A 23,726-nucleotide genomic window follows, 5' to 3' on the forward strand; every position below is an offset into this window, starting at 1 on the left:
AAATTAAATAACTTAAATAAGATTACATAAAATAATTAAAAAAATACATCTATAAAAATATAAGAATAAATGGAAGTAAATAAGGACATAATTATAAAAATACAAATAGATTAAATTAAATTCCAATCAATCAAATCAAAAGCCTAGATAAAATAAATTTCTCTTATTCATAATATTAGTTAGTTACAATTCATATTCATCCTATTAGGTGCTGCTATTTTATTCTGTTTAAACCACCAAGATTTAATGAATATCAACAAAGTTATACTGAATAAAGATGATTATGTATTTATCTATATACGATCTGTGTTTTTTCTTTTCTGTACATATATATTTGTACCTATTGTACAGACAGAAATCCCAACAAACACTGTGGTATTTATACTTTTATTGTTCAGTATAACACGTTCCATACAATTAGACAGAGGCAGCACGGGGCAAAATGAACCATCTACATGGCTTCAAATTATCAGCTTTTTGCATCACGATGAATTCCTCTTTTCACAACAGTCACTTGGCCTTTAAGAACTTTTTAAACCAGGTGAACCTGATTCACAATTTGGATCTTGAATGACTGCAAATCAAAACAGAGATAAGAGTTCATCACAACTAAGGCAAAATGGTTTCGGGCAAGCACCGGATGGATATTAAGGATCCCACTGTTTTGTTACATTTCATCGGGCACATTTACCAAAGAATGAAATCGAGTTTCACATGATTCCTTCACATCTCATTGGCCACAGCAACATCGGATACAAAAACATCAACTATTCTTCAGTCCAATTTCCACATACACGATTAATTTCAATAAGAATACTGCATGGACAAAGTGAAATCACAAACCTTAAATGACACATCTGTACTACCATAAATACTATGATGTTCAAATGCAACTAATATAGGTAAGAGTGATAAACAAGAGCAAGTATGATCTCTAAAGTGTATCGTCTAAACAGTACCCGAGATTTTTATTGAGTTGTATTTGTGGTACATCATCATTGTATCGTTGTCGCCTGTCGCTGAACATCAACATGTTTTGTGTCTGTTTCTTCATTTGTCTTTTCTGGGAGTTAAATATTTTTTAGCTTAAATACTTTTTGGGTGAAACACCACATATAGGTTTAATAACTGTCTATACACAGAGGTAGTTACTGCTCGCTCAGTTCACGTTCAGCTGCCTGAACTCCTGTACTTTCATAGTACTACTGGCACGTACCTGTATGGTTTACATAAATACATTATAAGTCGTTTTTGTCCGTTATACACATATTAATCGGAGAGTCATCGTCGCTCTGTGAGAATTCATCGTTCTTCACACTGGACGCAGACTCCTCCTCAGTCTGTATCAGCTCGTGTTTACGTTTGTGCAGCCTCAGGCTCTGCGAGCGGCTGAATCCTCTCCCACAGACGTCGCAGCCGTACGGCCTCTCCCCCGTGTGGAGCCGGAAATGGTTCTTGAGGCTTGAGGCTCGCGTGAAACTCTTTTCGCACTCGGGGCAGTCGAACTTCTCCCCGAAGTGGATTTTCTCATGCTCCCTCAAGCGGCCGGACTGGTTGAAGCTCCTGTCGCACACGGAGCAGTGGTAAGGCCTCTCCCCCGTGTGCGTGAGTCGGTGTCTGTTCATCGCCCCCGAATGGGCGAAGCTCTTCCCGCAGTCCGGGCAGGAGAAGGGTTTCTCCCCCGTGTGGACTTTCTGGTGACCTTTGAGTTGACCTTTCTGGGTGAACTGCTTCCCACACAGAGAGCACTGAAAGGGTTTCTCTCCCGAGTGGATTCTCATGTGGATCTGCAGCGCGGACATCTTGTGACAGTCTCTTCCACAGAGCCCACAACAGTAAGAGCTCTTTGTCTGATTGTTGGTCAAAGGATCCTCCACTGGTGAGGATGGAGGACTGTCTTTTTCACTGTTAGCAACACAATCGGGATCCTCTTCAGACACTGGAAACACAAATGGAGAGAGTTGAAACAGGCTGATGAGAAACACTGAATCAAATAAATAAATAAATTAGTAAAAAGGTGAAAGCAATGGTTTCTATGGAATCCAACAAGGTGCAAGATTTAAGAATGAGGAAATGAGTTCCCAAAAATGCAATGATTAGATATTCAACCTTTTTTCAGTTGTGTAATAGCATTATATCCTCCAGATAAGGAGAAGTCATAGCCTACATAACTTTAGGGTTAAGACATTACTATCTATATAATATTTTATATATTCCCCATTAACTACATGTGCATGGTATATTTTCAAACTACACAGGCAGATTCAACTGCAAACAGACACTTTTAAATATCGAAATAGTAAAAAGTGATGGTTCTTCTTCTTAGAAACTATCTTGAGCTGTGAGACAAATGATGCACAGAGAAGTAGGATTTATTGAGTTTTGGATTTTGCGGCTTGGCTAAATCACAGAATTAACATTAATTAGCTGTAGTCAATTAAATTAGTCATTGAGGAGTCTGTTGATTTGATCTTTAGGTGAAGTGAAGGAACACTATGTTACTTTTGCAGTATCAACAGTGGCCTCTGCAGCCACACGTGGTAATTCCACACATGAAATTCAGTTGGGCTCTGACTTTAAGTTGGATGCAGTTTAGCTCAGGCTGTTGCTGTAGTGTCAGAAGAAAACAACCTTTAACTTTGTGATGGGAAACAGATTCAACCATTTCCTTATTAGATGGTTTCAGTCTGAATCGAGATCTTTGCAAAAACTATACACAATAACAGCCTCTTCAATTTGCCGGCCTTTTCAATCCTGTAAAGTAATGTTCTCACTGTTATCAGGTTCCTCTTCTTCTTTCACTGTAATCCTGATATCTGTCCTGCTCTCCTCCTCCTGCTGCTGCTGCTCCTCCTCCTGCTCCTCCTCCTCCTCCTCTTCCTCCTCCTCCTCCTCTTCAGTTTCCTCTGTCATGGTACAATCTTCACTCCCAGACATCTGCTCAGGAGCTTCTTCTACTGATGGAAACAACGTGTTGCAGTTAAAATCATCATTAAATGTATTTGTATTTCTTTTAATTGACTGTGACTGAAGGAATTTGTACCACACAAAGGTTCCTCTTCTTCCTCCTCCTTCACGATTACATTCATTTGTGGACTGGTTGCTGCCACCTCCTGCTGCTGCTCCTGCTGCTGTACCTTTGGTTCCCTCTGGGTATTTTCACACTGAGCTGCTTTGTCACAGTTGAGACCCTCCAGAGGACAGGGCTCCTCTGAACTGGGTGAACTCTGTGTGTCTGACACCTTAAAAAACAGGTTCAGAAGGACAAATGAAGGCAAACAGACAAGATAGGTTCAGTCAAATCAGATTCACAATCACACGTTTTTAAATTATTTAAATGCAGGATTGTGTAAATGGTGTAAACATTTGTTGGAGATGGTTGTATTGAGAAAATATTGATATATCAGTCGATTGATGAACTTGGTTGATGTTATGAGCCTTTTACAGACTTATTGTTACAGATATAATTTAAGTTCTATATATTTGGTTGTATTTGTGTTTTCTTTTTACCTGTAGTAAATTATAATGAAGTTTATGGTTAAATTGTGGAATATCAGGCCTTAGTTACATTTCTTTGTAATAAGTGTTTGATGCCTATATCTTAAGAATCATTACCAATTATAATGTTAGCATCGGTCCCACAAAATCTATATCACTCTGGATCTAACACTCTGGTTTCACTTTGACACTGCTGTAAATTGTCCCTACCTCAGCACTGATGTCGTCGCTCAGGTCTTTCTGGGACGATTCACCAACTGGAGCTTGAACTGGGTCTGAGATGACGCCTGAATCGGATTCACTTTTGTTCTGTGTACACGAGCGTTTGTGGTTTCGGAGAGTTCCTGCCAGAGAGAAGTGCCGGCCGCAGTCGCTGCAGGTGTACGGCTTCTCCCCGGTGTGAATCCTGGTGTGTCTCCGCAGCTCTCCGGGCGCTACAAACGACTTGTCGCACTGTGTGCAGCTGTAGGGTTTCTCTCCTGTGTGCGTCCGCATGTGTGTTGTCAGCGTCCACTGCTGCGCGAATGTCTTCCCACAGTCAGAGCAGTGGTACGGTGTGATGCCGGTGTGGAGACGCTCATGTCTCACCAGAGTACCGGACAAGGCAAAACGTTTGTCACAGAAGGAGCACTGGTAGGGCCTCTCTCCGGTGTGAGTCCTCTGATGATCCCTCAGCTCGGCCGCTGAGTTGCAGCTCTTGTCGCAGTCCGAACACGGAAACTTCTTCCTTATGAAGCCGGCGACCACCTCCGAGTGCATCGCCTCTAAGTGTGTTTTCAGGTGCCAGTGACGAGAGAAGCTCTTCAGACAGATGGAGCAGTGGTACGGCCGCTCGCCGGTGTGCGTCCGCCGGTGGAGCCGCAGCTCCCCCTGACTCGCAAAGCGTTTCTCGCAGAAAGTGCATGGGAACGGCTTCTCCCCCGTGTGGACCCTTTCGTGGATCATGAGCAGCCCCTTCTCGGGAAATCTCTTCTCGCACATGGAGCAGGGGAAGGGCCTCTCTCCGGAGTGCGTGCGTAGGTGGCGTTGAAGTTTGGAGGCGTAGGGAAAGTCTTTGCCGCACACTGAGCAGCTGTGGAGAGATGCTGGTTTTTCATTCTCTGTGAGATCGAATGTCTTTGAGGGAGATTCGGGAATCACGATACCGGGGACGGCACTCTCTCCTGTAGGAGACGTACATGAAGAAGAAAGCTTTTTCAGTTCTGTATACAAGTCAGTGGAAGAATCATTTTCTGGAATAATACATTAAAGTTTCTTACAGATAAAACAGATCAACGAGAGCTTTAAAGATTTTAAATCGAAAATAATAGAAAGAGCACTGATACCATGAGACATGACATTGGGCCAATATCTTCAATTTATCTAGTTATTAATCATTTGTTACGCTGTCATTTTTACATTTTACTCACCGAGATCTGAGAAATCGACCTCCTCCCCGTCAGAGTTGATCAGACCTCCTATTTCCTGGTGATCTTCCTCCGCGAGGATCACAGCTGGTCCGAAGTCGTCTGGGTTTTCAGAGCCCATCTCTCAGATGTACAACCTTAAAGAGGTGAAAAAATCTGAGTCAGTAAACAAGTATTCAATACGTACGATATGTCAATTCTATAAATATAATACTACGATTTTGAGACTAAGATACACATCGATAAACAAAGAGTTTCACGAGATAAATCCATCACAATATTTAAGCTGACTTCAGTTTTATAGATTTTTACAACAAGGATAACAAGCTTAAGAGAATTAATTCAAAACTTCTTACAAACTGGTGTTATTAATTAATATATCAGATAATTCTGGGCTGAAACTACTGCTCGATTTAGCAATAAGTAAATGGTAAATGGATTTGTATTTATATAGCGCTTTTCTAGTCTGATGATGACCACTCAAAGCGCTTTACAGTACAGTTTCACATTCACCCATTCACACACACATTCATACAGTGCATCTATTAGCAGCACTTTGTTATTCTATGGGGGGCTATTGAGGGTTCAGCATCTTGCCCAAGGACACTTCTGCATTCAGATGGTTCAGACTGGGGATCGAACCGCCGACCTTCAGGTTGGAGGACGACCACTCTACCCCTCAGCCACAGCCGCCCTTCATTTATAAAATTTGTATTTATATAGCGCTTTTCTAGTCTGATGATGACCACTCAAAGCGCTTTACAGTACAGTTTCACATTCACCCATTCATACAGTGCATCTATTAGCAGCACTTAGTTATTCTATGGGGGGCCATTCAGGGTTCAGCATCTTGCCCAAGGACACTTCTGCATTCAGATGGTTCAGACTGGGGATCGAGCCGCCGGCCTTCAGGTTGAAGGAGGACCACTCTACCCCTCAGCCACAGCCACCCTCAATTTATAGCGCATTAATTATGTCGACAATTGTAATTTTTCAAGCAAAAATTTCAAACGTTTGCTGGTTAAAGCAAATTGAATCCATCATTTTGGACTTTATTATGGATAATAGTAATAGTATAACTATCAGTCGATAAAATACATGATGGATTAAGTGATAACGTGAGATGTTATTTATGTTGTTGTGATCAGTTATGAAGATAAGCCTCTAAAAGATTCATGTGCTTGTGCTTCTATTTGTTGTTGTTGTTGTTGTTGTTCAGCTCTAGCATCCAGCAGTGGATGTCCATGCTGAGGATGTGTGTGTGTGTGTGTGTGTGGTTGTGGGGCTCCAGCTGGAAGAAGACACATCCATTGTCCTGCTCAAGGACACTTCAGCAGGGCGGATGCTTCTCTGTGACAGGAGACAGAGAACCTGCCTGGGCCTTTACACCCGAGGGACCGTTTACAACCTGAAGCAACAGTGTAATTACGATGTTATAATTGTGTAATTGCAGTGTGCACGCTGTCATAATAACGGTTCGGATGTGAATGCACAGATCTGAGCAGCCCAGCTAGCTCGGTAGCATTAGCTTCCACAGGGGGCTACGGTTTGGGGGGGGGGGGTTCATGCTTTTATTATTATTTATGATTTTAACTTTTCCCCAGCGACCACTGAGGAACCTGTTGTTTCCTAACCCGACTCGATGAGGTGTTAAACCCCCGGAGGAGTCGGTCTGCAGCGGGCTCCGGGGTTTGACCTCTGCAGGAGCCTCCTCCGCCGGGGGGATGTGACCAGCCCTCCGGCCACAGAGCTGCTCCGGAGCCCGCTAGCCACAGACATGGCGTCCACTAGCCCGTTAGCAATTAGCTAACGATTAGCCGCCCCCCCTCCTCCACCACCACCTCCACCACCACCAGCCACTCCGAGCTCCAGCTGCACCCAGCAGAGGTGCACCAGAGTCCGGCGTGGAGGTGACAGATCTACCGGGAGCCTCCCAGTCGCTACCCCAGCTAGCTTCCCACAGACAATAGAGACTGGGACCCACCTCAGCATCAGATTCTCCCCGGCAGGTAGACACTGGTCGCTCGGCAGAAGTTTCTCCACAAGCCTCGCTCATGTCTCTACTTCGGGATCATGTCCCCGAGCAGCGGGTTCGAGCAGCGGGTCCGGAGAGGGTCCGGATAGTGTCCGGAGGGAACTTGTGTCTGGAGTTCAGTCTGCGGGAGGCTGTGATGATAACCTCTGTAGCTGCTAGCTACTCACACTGACACCGACACTTCCGGTGGGCTTTTCAATCACAATAAAAGCCCCAATAATAATAAAACGTCTGCTACACATTCTGATTTCTAACTTCTTTATCAATCAATCAATCACATTTTTATTTGTATGGCCCATATTCACAAATCACAATTTGTCTCATAGGGCTTTATACATGTGTATACATAATTATAATTATTATTATTATATGAATACTATTTTTATTTTATATACTGTTGCTGCCAGTATTACTATATACTGCTATTATATTGGTATAATTACTATCATATATAAATATATATTATGTTATATTATATACTATATATACTGTACTATCTTTATATACTGTCTAACAATAACATTACCATCATATCATCAGTAGTATTACCATCATCTTGCCACTGCACCTTATCTACCTATTTATCTTGTGTTTCTATTTTTTATTCTTTCTACCTCAATGTTTTTTATTTTATTGTATTGTATTTTATTGTATTCAAATATACTGGCTGCTATGACGGCTTAATTTCCCTTCGGGGATGAATAAAGTAATCTATCTAAATATCTATCTATCTATCTATCTATCTATCTATCTATCTATCTATCTATCTATCTATCTATCTATCTATCTATCTATCTATCTATCTATCTATCTATCTATCTATCTATCTATCTATCTATCTATCTATCTATCTATCTATCTATCTATCTATCTATCTATCTATCTATCTATCTATCTATCTATCTTAACATGGTGAGACATCCTCTGTCCTTAACCCTCAGCAAGAGTCAGGACAAAATACTTAAAACCCTTTTAACAGGTAAATATACGTAGAAACCTCAGAGAGACACATGTGAGGATCCCTCTCCCAGGACGGACACAAGTGCAATAGATGTCAAGTGTAGGAAAAAAACATCAGGATAAAGGTTTTAGCAGCATCGATGAGGGTAAATATACAGAAGGATAACTGCAATACTATATTTCAAGCAGTCCACCATCAAGATGGGATCCAATCCACTATAGTCCACAGTCATTGTCCACTGCGCCAATTATGTCCTATATTTATATATATATATAATCTATAATAATAATACATATTGACCTATTGCTTCAGCCAAAACCTTTCTGATCAAACTATATATCTGTTTTGCTCTACTTAGTTTTTTTAACTTCGCTTTGTGCCAAATTTGAATTGAATCCGTGGACCAAAATAAAGAGAATGAATAAATCACACTTTATTTGGGCGGCTGTGGCTGAGGGGTAGAGTGGTCGTCCTCCAAACTGAAGGTCGGCGGTTCGATCCCCAGTCTGAACCATCTGCATGCGATGGTTGTGCATGCAAGTGTCCTTGGGCAAGATGCTGAACCCTGAATGGCCCCCCATAGAATAACTAAGTGCTGCGAATAGATGCACTGTATGAATGGGTGAATGTGAAACTGTACTGTGAAGCGCTTTGAGTGGTCATCATCAGACTAGAAAAGCGCTATATAAATACAAATCCATTTACCATTTATTAATTCATATGATCTTATTAATAATCTGAGTCTGTTATGTACATATTTACTAATCAAATAGATGTAGTGCTGTAATAGAAAATATGCCTAAAATAAAAATTCTCAAGAAAAGTATAAAAGCGTAAAGGTACGTCAGAATTGTAGTCCTTGGTCAAACGTATGGAATATTAAACTGTGAACGAATCAGGAAACTTTTTATATTTGAAGACATTGCAGAGGAATAAAAATGATTTGGGTTAATGAGACCAAGAAGCAGGAAGCTTCATGATAGAAAAAAAGGGTTTTATGGTTCATATAAAACAAGTCTATTTTGAGTAATTAGGTGCTTAAATTAAATGATTTCATATATTCAAATATTCTGTGATTTGTGGAGTCAAATTGTGAGATAGAATCGATTGTAAGTCGAGTTCAGGTGAATCACAAATAGAAACACACAGAAACAAATGATTCACAATAACATGATTTACTTTGTTTAACACTATAGTTCAAACAAGAAACAATGGAGCCAACTGTACACTAGACAAACTGTTACATGATTACTACCACATTGCTTGTTATCAATCAATCAATCAAGTTTATTTGTATAGCCCACATTCACAAATAACAATTCGTCTCATAGGGCTTTAACATTGTGTGACATCCTCTGTCCTTAACCCTCAACAAGAGTAAGGAAAAACTACTAAAAACCCTTTTCACAGGTAAAAATACGTAGAAACCTCAGAGAGACACATGTGAGGGATCCCTCTCTCAGGACGGACAGAAGTGCAATAGATATCAGCTGTATGCAATAGATGTCAGGTGTTATGTGAAAGATATTTAAGTGCACAGAGTAATAAAGTGTATTATATTTAGTATTTTCTTGTCTGTCAGATTACTGTAAACTTCCCCGGTGACATCATTGATTATTCACCACTAACGGCTGCTGTTTGGGTCTCCCCAGAGGTTTTGTTGGGGGCTTCGGCTTCTTGTTGTGATTCTTCAGATGCTTTCGATAACCTTGATCGTAATGGAAGCACTTGCCACACTTATCACACGTGTAGGGTTTCTCCCCGGTGTGAACTCGTAGGTGAACTTTCAGAGCCGATGCTCTGGCGTAGCTTTTGCCGCAGATGGAGCAGAGATGAGGCCGCTCGCCCGTGTGAGTTTTCAGGTGCACGTTGAGGTGGGAGGATTGTGCAAATGTCCTCCCACACTGGACGCAGTGGAAATTCTTCTCTCCAGTGTGCGTCAACTCGTGTTTTCGGAGAGAACCTGCAGAGACGCAGCTCTTTCCGCACTCGGAACAGAGAAACGTTGGCTCTACGGCGTGAGTGCGCATGTGCTGTTTTAAATAATACTTGTCTTTGAATGTCTTGGTGCAGTCAGGACACGCGTAAGGCTTCTTGTGAGTGTCTCTGTGTTCTTCCAGCTGTTGTTTCTGAGGGAACTCCATCCCACACTCTCCACACACATGGACTGTCACAGGAGCGGCTTTCGGGGGAGTCTCTCGAACTAATGACCAGATCTTTACCTCTCCTGTGAGAAAAGACAAACAAACAGTTATTTCTCTAACATTTGCCACTTTCTGAACTGTAAAACAAATGATAATACACATGTGTATTAAAAAGAAAGAGTTAGACTTCTTGTAAACTCTGACCTTTGTGGACCTTCATGTGAGTTTTGAGGTTTCCGCTCTGGGTGAATCCTCTGCCACATATGAAGCACTTGTATGGTTTTTTACCCGAGTGAATCACAAGGTGTCGCCTCAGACCCGAGTTGTGAGGGAAGACTTTTCCACAGGTCGGACAGTTGGCCTTCTTCTTGGGTCGGTGCGGCCCCTGGTAGTGTCTCGGCTCCACTGAAGGGTTTTCCAGAGGCTGTTCATCCTCAGATTCTTGCCGTTCTGGAGTTGGTCCTTAGGAAGAAAAACACAAGCAAGTGAAAATATGAGAAAGCAATGAGTCTAAGGTGATGTTCTATTAATACTGAAAACTCAAGCTCAATCTGACTCACCTTCAGGTGCTGGGCTGTGATCCAGGGCCGGTATTGTAGGAGTCGGCTCAACATGGTGAATAATCTCTGCAGCTCTCTTGCTCAGGAGCATTTTCTCCTGTGGCCGATGTGAGCTGAGATCCAGCTCTGAGGGCGGAGCTACAGAAGAAGTCACAGTAACAATATCATGCTGGAGATCATTTAATGTTCCCAAACCGAAGTGATTGTTTTGTTACTGGATATTATTACAACTTAAACAACTTTTGATTAAAGGAAAGATTAAAAAAAAGAATATGGTTATAGAGTTCAATACTCAGGGAGCCCACCGTCCATACCTGCACAAGATTCAATATTCAAGATTTTTTTTATCAAATGCACAACAATAACATTAAGCAGTTGCTGGCAATGAAATGCTTGAGTCACAGGCTCTCTTCTAGCAATGCTCAAGTAATTACAACCAAAAATGTAAAATATATGTATCTTAATATAAATATATACAGCTGAAGAGAAAAATAAAACAACAATAGTGCAATTATGTGTGTAAAAGGCTCATCGGCCGATTTTTATCAGCTAACTGATCAATCGATCGGGCTCTAGTCTCAATATTTGAAGCCCAATGAAGTGTTTGCACGAGACAATGCAAATCTGAACCTACTCAAACTATTTACCCTCTGTAAAGTTGTGTAAACACAAGTTAATCTTTATTTGTTTAGAAGAAGCCTTTGAGTGTAAGTGTTCCTAGACGACTTGATTTACAACATTTAGTCAGTGACTCCACACACGCAAGAGAGTGAGATTTCTGCTGGAACCTTTTTCCACATACAATGCATGGTAACGGTTTCTCTCCTGTGTGCACATGGTTATCCAGTTCCTTTGAAGTCTGGAAACCTTTATCGCACTGGGATCACCAGTCCAGCCTCAGAGCCTTGTGCACAGATTCATGGTCTTTTAATGTATGGAGATACATAACTCTGGTTTCTTTGATTCGTGATCTTGTTTCACGTGCTCCTCTAATAGTTTTGCCTCTTCAGGTGAAGGGGAAGGTTTCTCTGAGTCTGTTGGTAAATTCAACTGTTGTTAGTAAAAATGAAATAAAGTAGATTTATACTTAAATCTGCAATTATCGATAACTGTACATAAGAAATTAATCAATGTGTAATGTGCAGGTATTTATTTAATGCGATGACGTATCACACTCTACAAAGCATTTAGCATCTTCAAGCTAATTGTTGTTTCGGTTTCGGTTTCCAGAGGGTCAAGGTTTCATCAAGTAGCCATTAGCCTCCTTCTCTGGGACCAAGAAGGAACCCCTCCATGTTAATGGATGGGATAGGAACCAAACTAATATAACAAATAACATGTTCTTACCAGAGTTGGTCGGATCCCATTCTCCTCCTGAGTTGATCAAACCATTTTCTGTCTCTGCTTCCTCTTGCACCTCCAACATGACGCTGGTGTTTATAGTGTGTTTGGTCAAATGAGACCTGACGTGTCTCATCAGATAAAAGTTCATCCCACAGACCGGGCAGACAAACGGCTTCCTCACCGAGTGACTCCGTAGGTGCAGGATTAGAGGGTTCTGAAAGGTGAACCGCTTCCGACAGTGGACACATTTGTACGGTTTAACTCCTCTTTGGTGTTTCTTGGCCTTTTGGCACATATGCCTTCGAGTTCTGAGCTGTTTCCTCCAAATCTTGTGTGGTGTTCCAGGTTCTTCTGCTGCAGGGGGATTGTCCTTGTCACCAGAATGAAGTGTGAATCCTTCTCTCGTCTGAACTGTGACCTCAGAAGCTTCTTGACTCTCTTCCTCCCCAGTTTGAATCTGTACTGAAACTATTTCCCAGTCAGTCTCAGATATGCTCTGATCTCGAGCACAGTCCCTTCCATCGCCACGTCCGGGTCGGTTTCTATCCATGTAAGGGACATCACTGATGTTGCACTCGGGTAAATGATCAGACTCGGTTCCACATCGGCAGAGGACAGATGCAGATGATTCCTAAACAGAGTGAAATAAAGTAAATATAAACTTAGTAGGCCCATGTAAAAAAAAAAACAAGTATGTTCAAGACAAATGCACATGTGAAGTCGGTCCCACCCGGGTCACAAACTCTTTGAGCTTCTTCCCGACTGCAGTTGGCCTTATCAACAAGGCCCGGGACCCCCACCTGACTCTGACTTTTATTCCACCCCCACACCTCTAGGATGTGTTAAATTAACACATTATATCATATCATATTATATTATACTGCATTACATTGCATATTGCAATCTGACACTGTTCACTGTTTTGCATTTAGCATTTCACTTTTTACTTCACTTTTTATATGTTTTATCTGTTATATATTTTTATTCAGAAATGTTTATGTCAAAATAAATGTTACTTTGTATAAATATTGGTAAAAAGTGAGTAAATAAGAAGTAAACAGTGAGTAAATATATACTGGTTTCCTATTTTGTATTGCTCTCCTATGTATGTTGCATTTATTGCGTTTTTATGTTTCTATGTTCATTGTATGCACCAATATCCAGAGCAAATTCCTTGTATGTGTAAACGTACTTGGCAATAAAATACTTCTGATTCTGATTCTGATTGGAGTTAGCTGCTCATCAGTGGTGATGGATCTTCACAAAGCATTGAACTACAGCCAGGTCCGTCACTTTTTCCGGTCCCCTGGAAACATTAACTTTGTTTTCTCAATTTGCACACGTTTGTTCTCTATTTGCATGTGTTTTCTTAATGTGCAGTACATTGAGCTCTCTCAGCCACCGTAACATTAAGTTTACACTTGTATAGATAGATAGATAGATAGATAGATAGATAGATAGATAGATAGATAGATAGATAGATAGATAGATAGATAGATAGATAGATAGAGTACTTTTTTCATCCCCGAAGGCAAATTAAGTCGTCATAGCAGCCGGTATATTTGAATACACTAAAATACAATACAATAGAATAAAATAAAAAATATTGAGGTAGAAAGAATAAAAACAGAAACACAAGATAAATAGGTAGATAAGGTGCAGTGGCAAGATGATGGTAATAGTACTGATGATATGATGGTAATGTTATTGCTAGACAGTATATAAAAATAGTACAGTATATATAGTATATAATAAATATGAAATTATACATGAAATGTGCTGCATAAATAAACGTGACTTAAATAATATTCTGCTTTGGTTGAAAACAAATAAAAGTGTAATTAATTAATAATAGTTAATACTCTATTAGTAGTTATAGACCAGGAACAAACTCAGGTGTGTTTTTAAAGTAAACTGTTCCCACTCAGGTATGTTATAGTTCTCAGTGAGCAGTACTTAGTGATATTTGTGTTTTATTGCTGCATCACATCATGTTTACATCATTTAACTGTATTTTAATATTTTAACAACATGCCTGTGTTCATGTTTACACACGTCACAACATGTACCACGTGTCGTAAAGCCTCTTCTCTGCACAGGACACGTTTCTCTGGAGTTAGCAAAACAGAGCTAACAGGTGTGCTAGCTAAAGGGTCGGTTAGCTGAGGGCTAGCTAGCATGCTACATTGAGAGGTAATGACATTCAGCTCACCGGATCCATGGCGGATTAAAAACCAGGACGTTGACTTGAACTCACTTCCACGAGTCCCGTCATGTCCACAGTGGAAGTGGGTGTAGAACACACAGTGTGTAGAGGGTTGTGTGTCTGTGTGTGTGTGTGGAGGCTGTGGAGGCTGTTAGCATGAGGAGCTAGCACAGGGGGAGGTGGGCGAGGTGCAGGGTTGCCAGGTTGGTCAGAGGAAAACAAGGAAAACCAAGCTGACACCTGCTGGGATATGTGAAATATTATAAGTTTTAACATTTTAAATCTGGAAGAAATGTTAAATAATGTTTTTATAGAATTACACATGGATCTCACAACTAATCAATTTTGTTTTAACCTTAAAAACATACACTTACATGACATCCCCATGTCCACATTAATGCCAAGATATTTGAAGATTTATTATAGGGAATATTCATATTATAAATCATTGCTTCATAGTAAATAGATGTATACACTAATATTTCAAAATATATTCGTATTAATATGTAGTCACTGTTAACAAGCCTTATTTTTATGGCTTGTTATTTTCATCTTCCAGGAATACCCCTCTTTCTAGATAGGTTGTGATTATTGTGATTGCAAAATAAGAATAAAAGTGTGATCACATTGGCTAATGACCAGTTAATATGAAATCCTCTGGGACCATATAGTAACCATGTGGTTTTATATGAGTGACCTGAGTTTTTGTCCATTTCCTTTTATCCTGTAAAACCGATGCAAACATGTTCTGCACTGACTGCTGTGATACTTCTAATGATATAGAACGTGTCCTCGTTTGTTCAAATTCATCTAACTTATCATAAATGAACCAGAAGCTGTTGAATTATGTAATTTGCACAAATGTTGCACTGGTAGATCCTTGTTATTAATGCTACATCCACCCAAACTCAAAAGTTTCATCCTACAGCTCCTCGATATTCGATCATTCAAATGAACATCAATTTTAATTGGATAATAAAAAAAAAACAGCCATATGTCCACCCGGCAATTCAGAAATGAGGAATATATCTGACAGGGCAAATTAAATAAACGTGATTGGAAGATTGAAATTGCACAGAATAAAGTGGTCAAATTTAAATTGAACAAAGTGAACAATAAAATAACCAACCGACCAAACTGAAAAGTTATGACCAAACTGAATGATCAGTGTTACAGCCACAGACGTCATATAATGAGCTGAATGGACATTATCTGTATTGATGATGTAGAAAATGATTATCTGGGGTTAAACAGCGGATTAAACAATAAGATAATGGGTGAAAATCACAGATGTGATCGGGATGAATCCTTCTGCTTTATATTATTTGTAGAGATAAGTTTTCACTACAAAATTGTAGTCTTGTAATGTTACTCTACGAAAGCAATGTCACCCTGTCAATCCAAACTGAAATATATTAATAACTATACAATGGATTAACCTTTTAATTTCGTACAGAGGCACATTGACCTGAAGGCTCTGAACATCTTCTGAGTTTTTCTCTGGAGCCAAAGTGATGTTAAAATTTGTGCTTCACAGTAAAATACACAAGATTGTTGGGGGGGTTTTCCCTAAAATGAAATCTGCTGTCGTTATTAAAGATCCCTTTGAATCAGTGTCAAAAATCACTACATGTGTTGTTAATAATTATGATACAAGACAAAGACATCATTAACAAGTCGAAGGCGGTGAGTGCTTGCTGATGTTTTAGTTCAGTGTGTCATGTTGTGCTTTTAATATCAACTCTCAAAGGACGATCTACAAGTTGATTGTAGAAAGATAATCCTCATATTTCAAGATGTAAAGAAACAATATTTCAAACGCGGCAAAAAGTAACAGATTTCTGAAAACATAGATTTCAAAATAATGGATATTGTGCATAATTTTTTTAACATCAAATATTGATATTTGGCATGCAGGATACAAAGGCACTGGAATTGTACAGATGGGCTACTAGAGTTATGGATAAAAAACATGAATACTGGAAAGACAACACAGAAAGCTTCCAAATTAATCTTCACACAGACTCTGTCGCGGATATTTGCTAGAAACAATAATCGTCTACACTGTAGGTCGGAGGAATGGAAGGAACTTTTACTGCACTTTTACTGCAATATCTTTAAGCACAGTTAACAACATAGAAATAGACAAATAGAGCAACCGTTAGACGTCCAGTTGGGCCTGTTGCTTGGGTCGGCCCAGCTGTCGGGTCGGTCCGATGCGTCTTCCAGCGTGTGTGCGCTGATGCTGCCTCAGACCCTGCCGGTAAATGAAGCTCTTCCCACATTCTCCGCACTCGTAGGGTCTCTCTCCGGTGTGCAGCCTGTGGTGCACCTTCAGCTCCTCGGCTCGAGAGTAGCCTTTCCCACACACACTGCAAATGAAGGGCCTGTCTTTTATGTGGGTCTGGTAGTGTGCTGTCAGGTAAGAGTTTATCCGGAAGGTCTTCGTGCAAATGGAACAGGCGAACGGCCGTTCCTCGGAGTGCTGCATCTCGTGCAGCTTGAGAGAGGACGCCGTGTGGAAGCCTCTGCCGCACTGCGAGCAGAGGAAGGGTCTCTCCCCGGTGTGGATGCGCTGGTGGATTTGGATGTAGCTCTCATTGATGAACCTCTTGCCACAGTCAGGACACGGGTAGGGCTTCTCCTTGACGTGAGACTTCATGTGTTCTTCCAGCTTTTCCTTTTCGTGGAACTGAACACCGCAGCGACGGCAGAAGAGAAGCTGCGATGTGCTGTGCTCCACGGTGTCCGGTTCAGCAGCTGTCGGTGTGTGTGCGGTAATGTGGTGGGCTTGTAAATCAGACTGACTCTCAAAGTCTTTCCCACAGTCCAGGCAATGGAGGGACGATCTGATCCTGGACTCCCCCGGCAGAGACTTTAAGTATTCAGAGAGTTCAGACGCGATGGGATTCACCTCATCGTCAAAGTCCACGACGCCTTTACTACCTTCAGAGAGACGAGGACGAGACAAAGTTTGTTTTCATTTCTCCAGAAATAACATTTGCATTAATTAGGATTTAACTTTAACATATATTTGGTTTATAACCATGAATTTCAAAGTTCTTCGACTGATTTTGAGCAAAATAACGAAAAAGTCGGTGTTCCAAGGTGTCTTTGGTTAAGAGACTGAACCTCCAGTGGATTTTCAGACAGTACATGAATGGTCTGTCATCATCTAGAAAAATTGCTGGTGTGTGTGAATGCAACTTGTCCTGTAAAGCACTCTGAGGGGTCAATAAGACTGGAAAAGCACCAATCCATCCATTTACCATTCACAAACACGTGTGTTACATCTTGATAGTCTTATTTTTTGCATGTCATTTCCAAGAAATGTTCATTTGTTTAGATTTACCTAATAAAAAAGGACTGATATACCACTCACACATATTTTGGGACTGCCCAATGATGCTTCCTTTCTGGAAGGGGATAAAGAGCGAGATAGATAAAGTTTTGGGAATAAATATACTATTCACCCCAAGTCAGTTTCTTTTCGATCTAACTCCTGAAGGCATGTACACAAGAGACCAAGAGCACTTGTTACATATACTCTGATGACTGCTAGGAAAATGGTGACAACAAAATGGTTGAATCCACAGCCACCTACAGTGGCACAGTGGAAACAGAAGCTGAGGGAGGTGTATAGAATGGAGGCTTTAACTGCTCAATTACAATTAAGGTCTGATGTTTTTGTGAGGAGGTGGCTACCTATTGCAGGATACCTCTCTAACTGAGGGGAATCCTGTGGTACGATGGAATGTCTTAACTGTCCACTTATTTCTTTACTTCTTTATTATTTTTCACTAATCAGTCTGTCATATATAATTTGTGATGTTGTCAAGGAATGTTTGTGTTTCTCTTCAATAAAGTTCTAAAAAAACTTGAGCCTCCTGGTCAAATGGTTTAAAGATCTCACCTAAGTGGACTTTGTAGTGCGTTTTGAGGTTTCCCTTCTGGTTGAAGCCCCGGCCACAGATGGAGCAGTTGTACGGTTTCTCTCCTGTGTGGACCAGCTCGTGCCTCTCCAGTTTGTAGGCGTGAGGAAATTCCTTGCCACACACGGAGCAGTGGTACTCGATCTTTTCTTTGGGCGTCTTCAGGAGCTCAGGAGGTATTTCCACTGGCACACGAACCATCTTCCTGCCAGGGTTCTTCTTTCCTGAGTGGGCGAAAAACTTGTGTGAAATTACAACGTTAGGCTGCAAGAGCAACGATTACAAAATGACTTTGCAGACTTTTAATCACGGAGTTAAACCAAACTTGCTGGAATCATGAACAATTTACATGCACCAGTGTGTTAAAATCCACCTTAAACAACAGTAACCATGTTTGTGGAAAAGTTATAACTGCTGCAATGTAAGTGCGCCACCTGCAGGCAGTGAGTGTTACTGCCTGTGTTGACATTTCACTTGCTCTTACCAGTTCTTCCACCTCCTTCAGCAGATTGTTTGGATTCTTTCCGTTTTTTGTAAGGTCGCTTTGCTGTCAAATAGAATAATATGTTGTAATGTGTAAAAGAAGTTTCACCTCAATAAAAACTCAACCGTACTAGTGAACCAAATTTGATTTTGTCCTACCTGTGGCACGAGGTACAGTTTTGGGGTTTGGGGTTTCTGATTCCACTACGGTGGGGAAATTGATCTTCCTTCGGGTACGCCTTGATACTATAATTAAAAACAAAAGATATTATAACCAACACTGTCAGATAAATAAACACAATCTCCATAAAAAGTCCACAGGAACACTCACTTCCAGGCTCTGCCTCCAAATCTTCAGACAACGCTGGTGTTTCTGAAATCTTTCTTCTGCCTCTTCTCTTTGCTTGATGATATAAAAAGAACGGCAGGAGATATTTCAGTATGGAAAGCAACACACTTTATGGTAATGAATGACTTCTGAGTAACAGAGTGTCATAAAACGAATCTTATTGCGTCTCCTCTGAAACCTCATCATGTCGACTCACCAGGATTTGCAGGAACCTGTTTATCGGAGACGCTCCTTGATTTTATCTCTGAAACCTTTTTCTTTCTTCTGTGTCTCTTTCCTGCAAACGTCACGTGGAGGAAAATATCACATCAGAACCGAGACAACTATCATAAACACAACCTGAACAGTTTTTTATTATTCCTTCTGATTTACGTTTACCACGGTAAAAAGGGGAAACGGTTGCCATCTTTACTACTCTCTCTTTCTCCTCCCCTTCTTCCCTTTCTTCATCGTCTCCCACAGACACAACTTCCATGATGAGCGTTGGACTACTGTTGTCTCTCTGGCTTTGGCTTTGCAGCTGAGACTCGGACAAGCTGACACCCTGTGATCATAATCATTAAAAACCATCAGAATTATACCCTCCCTGAGTAAACAGCACTTTAGCACTGAATACACAGCAGAGTTAGTTACATTATTATGACAGTTAGCTCTACTGCAAATGGAACTGGTTCAGGATAATTATTAATCTGTTTACTTTATCTAACCATCAGTGAACCTGAAGACCAGCTCCTGTGTTTACTAAGTTTTTTAAGAAGTACATTGTCATCTAGTCATGTCTAGACGTCCCCGTTGACAAACTATGGAAGCTCCAGAGCTACATTTTTTTTTTCTGTTTATCCATTTGCATTGTGGAATTAATAAATTATCTTTATATAAATTACCTTGCTCTGCTGAGGATTTTCTGTGCAATCAGAGCTTCGGTCAGGACCTGCAAAAAGCAAAATGATCAGGCTCAAATACACCCGACAGGCTGAAGAATAAAGTAAATGTAAAAATAAATCCATATTTTGGTAATGTGGTGAGTAACAACCAACCATTAAACAGTTAGCGTGAACATGACGACAGAAAAGAACAGCATGAACAGCAGAGTCATCATGAATTTAAGAATTTAAATGTATGGGGTTGTTGATGTCTAGAATGTGCCTCTTTTCCAACTCCTATTTAAAATATTCTTCCCCAAATAATCTTTAAAACTTCCATGGGAAGCTGAAACACAATAAGTTCCTTCAGTAGACAAATGTGTAGTATTTGCAGAAGTGAGTGCTTTCAGTCAGGATGTTGTAATGAATAACTTACTTGCATTCCATTCAACCACTTCTCCATCGGAGTTGATTAAACCTCCGATTTCGTCATCTTGTTCCTCCTCTTCTCCGGCCTGCAGACGAACAGTCAGGTGGAGGGTTTGTCCTTCCAAGTTTGAAGATGCCCTTTTGAGTCCATGTGATACAAGGGGCTTGTGCTCAGGTGAATCCTACGTACAGAACACAGTGAGATATGGTTATTAATGTAAATTATTTTAGGAGTATTCACTCCACCAAGTCAATCTGACAGGAAGTGGAGACACATGACATCTTATTTAGGATCCAAAGAGGAAAAAAGCCTTGGTCCTTGTGTATGTTCATGTAACCAAAATCTCTCTTACTTTTGCTGTAATGTTTGATCGTAAAAGCATTTTAAATCGAACTAAACAAAGTGAAAGATGCATCCAGAGGACATATGCAACATAGAATTTGCTAAAGGAAAAAACTAAAACTGAGAAAGAAGGATATGGGACATAGGTCAGGCCACTGACCCAGGAGGTGAAACAAGGTGAAGCTAATAAAAAACAACATTTAACAGTAGATGAGTGAGAAAACTTCCTATTTAATGATTAATCCATGTTTGAGATTCATGGCAGCGACTGAAGGGTTCATGTAAGGAGACAAACAGGAGAGATAATTAGTTGTCCAGGAATATTCAGAGACCGGGGTGCTTTGACAACATCTGCAAAAAGACCCCCCAGTACCACAGAGACATGCTATACCCTCTGATTTGCATCTCTGCAGAGAAGGATTCATATTGCAGCAGGATATTAACCCCACACACACACCTCCAAGCAGCGTGAGAACTACTTGAAGACCTAAGAAGATCAATGAGTCCTGGGCATCAATGTCTCATCCTCCACAGTCACCTGACCTCAACCACACTGAACCTTTTTGGTGACACTACTACACAACTACTAGATCAGTAAAAAACACACAAGAGAAAAGAGATTATGAATCATTTTTGCATGTTGTTAAAAAACTATGTATTTATACATACTGTTTGGCAAAGTGCTGGTGTTTTGGTCTCGTGTAGTTCCGCCTCTGTTGGCAAAGATGTGCTTTGTTTTCCGCTCTGGTCCGGGACACAACAGCCGTCCTCAGCATGTGTTCTCTGGCGGGAGCTCATGTTCCTTTTGTGACTGAGGGTCGTCTCACAGACCGGGAAGGAGACAGATTTCTCTCCTGTGATAGTGCCCTCATCCACCGTCTCATGTTCCGGCACCTTCCAGTAAACACAGGAGAGCTCAGGTTTGGCATCAGGGTCAATGAGAATGTGTCTCTTCCGCCCGTCTCTGGCAGAGGAGCTCTGGTCGAGGAGAGCAGGGCCACTCGACTCCTCTGAGCTTTTCTCCACGGGATCAACTCTCTGAAGTCGCTTTTCATCGTTTGAACTGGAGCTGTCTTTCCTTTGTGCTGAAGTTTCCTCTTTTTCTCCCCCTGAGCAGTAGCTCTCATCTGTATCGAACACAACAAAGCAAAGCGGAACCAAATGTGACTAATCATGACTGAGTAACTGTGTGTGTGTGTTGTCTAAATAAGGAGATGGATGCTGATATTGAAGATGTTCCACTCACGATTATCACTCACAGTCCAGCCGTCCTCTTCCTCTTTGATGATGACATGAATCTCCGGTGTCTCACAATCAAAGTCAGGACTTGCTTGTGCTTTTTTGGGATTGTGATGTGAGTTCCGCTCGTCATAATTTTCACCGAGACTCAACGGATCTTGGAGTTCAGGATCCTATGAAGACATTTAGGACAGAGACGCTCACACTCAGTAACCAGCAACAAACCACAGGGCAGTGGTAATGAGGGTAGTGGTGGGGGAAAAAATCTATTCTGTCCAGTATCTAGACCTTGCAGGTCTCAATTTGATTGAAGCTCTAGGTTACTCTTATTTATATGATTGAGCTCAGTGTTCATGTGAGAGGTCTCCTATTCAGAAAATAATTACATAGGTCCTGTGTCCTGAATGTTCAAGGACAACGTTTTTGCACTTCAGTTAATGTGTAGAAGACAATGTTGTTCACAAAATTGAATGTGACATTTGAAGTGAGTTGAGTAGTCTCATTTTCCTAATTTTTTGTACTGCCTTTGAATAATATGGGGGACATGAATCGCAATATATCGCAGAATCGAATCGCAATACTTGCAGTATCGCAATATATCGCAGAATCGCAATACTATTGAATCGTGGCCCAAATATCGCAATACTATTGAATAGTCACATTTTTGCCAATTCCCACCCCTAAATGAGGGTGGTGGGTTTCATCTGGTGGTGCATACATGTCAGTTCTTTATATGCAAATGTAAATGTCTGATTTAATGTTTTCCTAAAGCCAATCAGCCTCAGGTCTGATGGTGATGAGGGCTTCTTCCTCTCACACAATCCTCTGTCAACACACTTTCAGTTTATAGACGTGCAACATATCACAACAGCTGATAACATGATCTTTAAAAATACAGTTATTTTGATAGTGCTTTTGGGGAACTGCAGCACCTTGCTGGCCAGTAATAAACTCCTACTTGTACTTGTATGTAGTGTTTTACTGTGGCAGTACCTTTGCAGAGAGACACATATACACACTGGGTAAAGTCAAAATAATGCACCTCAATACAAAACTCCTGCAAACACTCCCCATTCAGCAATGCATTTGATTTAATATTTACTATTCCAGGCTAACATGTATCTATCTTAAAGTTATGATTAGCTATTTATAAGAAGTCAGTTGTTTCACCCTTAATATATATCCATATAGTCTTAAATGCATGTCAGCAATAACAAGCCAGTGCAGCCTTTAATAAACTTACTATAATCATCACGTTATGATTGTTATGATTCTTTACCACCTTAACATTTAAGGGGTTTAAATCAAGTGGAGAGTGAAGAGTTAGTTTACAACAAACGCCATCAGCTAACCAGCTAGCATTAAAGCTATTCCCTATATTCTGGTGAGAGCTAATGCTAAACGCTGGAGCTAACGGGGCTTCGGGGACATGTAGACCGGTGTTAGGCCGGAGGAGGACCCGCGGCTAACAGGCTAACTTCTTCTGTCCCTCTGCGGGGAAAAGGATCCAGGAACCGGGCTGAGATCCGCCCCGAGCAGCAGCTACGTTACCTGGAACATAGTGCGACGTGACCGCCGGGTGTGATGGCTGTCATAGGAGGAGCAGGACGGACAGGCAGCGAAGAAGAAGAGTGGTGGTGGTGTTGTTGGACGGATCAGCTGTCATGGACTACACCTCCTGTCTGTCTGCCTGTCTGTCTTCCTGTCTGTCTCTCTGTCTCCCTGTCTGTCTGCCTGCCTGTCTGCCTGTCTCTCTGTCTGCCTGTCTGCCTGTCTGCCTGTCTCTCTGTCTCCCTGCCTGTCTGCCTGTCTCTCTGTCTGCCTGTCTCTCTCTCTCTGTGTTTCTATAAACTAAACTCTGATACGACACCACTTCTTCTTCAACTGCTTTTTTCCCTTCTTTTCGTTTTTTAGGTCACCGGCTGGAGGGCGCA

At 41.1% G+C, this 23,726-nt stretch overlaps 2 protein-coding genes across 3 annotated transcripts; both read right to left on the minus strand.

Moving 5' to 3' along the window:
* Positions 1-373: 373 nt before the first annotated feature.
* Positions 374-14,277, minus strand: LOC133015667 (zinc finger protein 658B-like). Its single transcript, XM_061082922.1, has 11 exons — positions 14,161-14,277; positions 11,952-12,579; positions 10,605-10,742; positions 10,249-10,506; positions 9,523-10,127; positions 4,908-5,028; positions 3,709-4,661; positions 3,044-3,242; positions 2,887-2,954; positions 2,775-2,844; positions 374-1,939 (listed from the first exon to the last, which is right to left on the minus strand). The coding sequence occupies exons 1-11, from the start codon at positions 14,167-14,169 to the stop codon at positions 1,239-1,241; spliced, it is 3,750 nt and encodes a 1,249-aa protein (XP_060938905.1). The 5' UTR covers positions 14,170-14,277; the 3' UTR covers positions 374-1,238.
* Positions 14,278-15,845: 1,568 nt separating this feature from the next.
* Positions 15,846-23,506, minus strand: LOC133026471 (zinc finger protein 37-like). Of its 2 annotated transcripts, none has more exons than XM_061093377.1 (12): positions 23,344-23,506; positions 21,800-21,965; positions 21,223-21,680; positions 20,218-20,392; positions 19,803-19,849; positions 19,297-19,462; positions 19,115-19,195; positions 18,901-18,972; positions 18,729-18,815; positions 18,571-18,633; positions 18,068-18,310; positions 15,846-17,100 (listed from the first exon to the last, which is right to left on the minus strand). In XM_061093377.1, the coding sequence occupies exons 1-12, from the start codon at positions 23,350-23,352 to the stop codon at positions 16,316-16,318; spliced, it is 2,352 nt and encodes a 783-aa protein (XP_060949360.1). In that variant the 5' UTR covers positions 23,353-23,506; the 3' UTR covers positions 15,846-16,315. The 2 variants fall into 2 exon arrangements, with proteins under 2 accessions (XP_060949360.1, XP_060949352.1); XM_061093369.1 differs by having other exon boundaries at positions 19,291-19,462.
* Positions 23,507-23,726: the final 220 nt, after the last annotated feature.

The sequence above is a fragment of the Limanda limanda genome, chromosome 2 (assembly GCF_963576545.1).
Source record: "Limanda limanda chromosome 2, fLimLim1.1, whole genome shotgun sequence".
Taxonomy (NCBI): Eukaryota; Metazoa; Chordata; class Actinopteri; order Pleuronectiformes; family Pleuronectidae; genus Limanda; species Limanda limanda.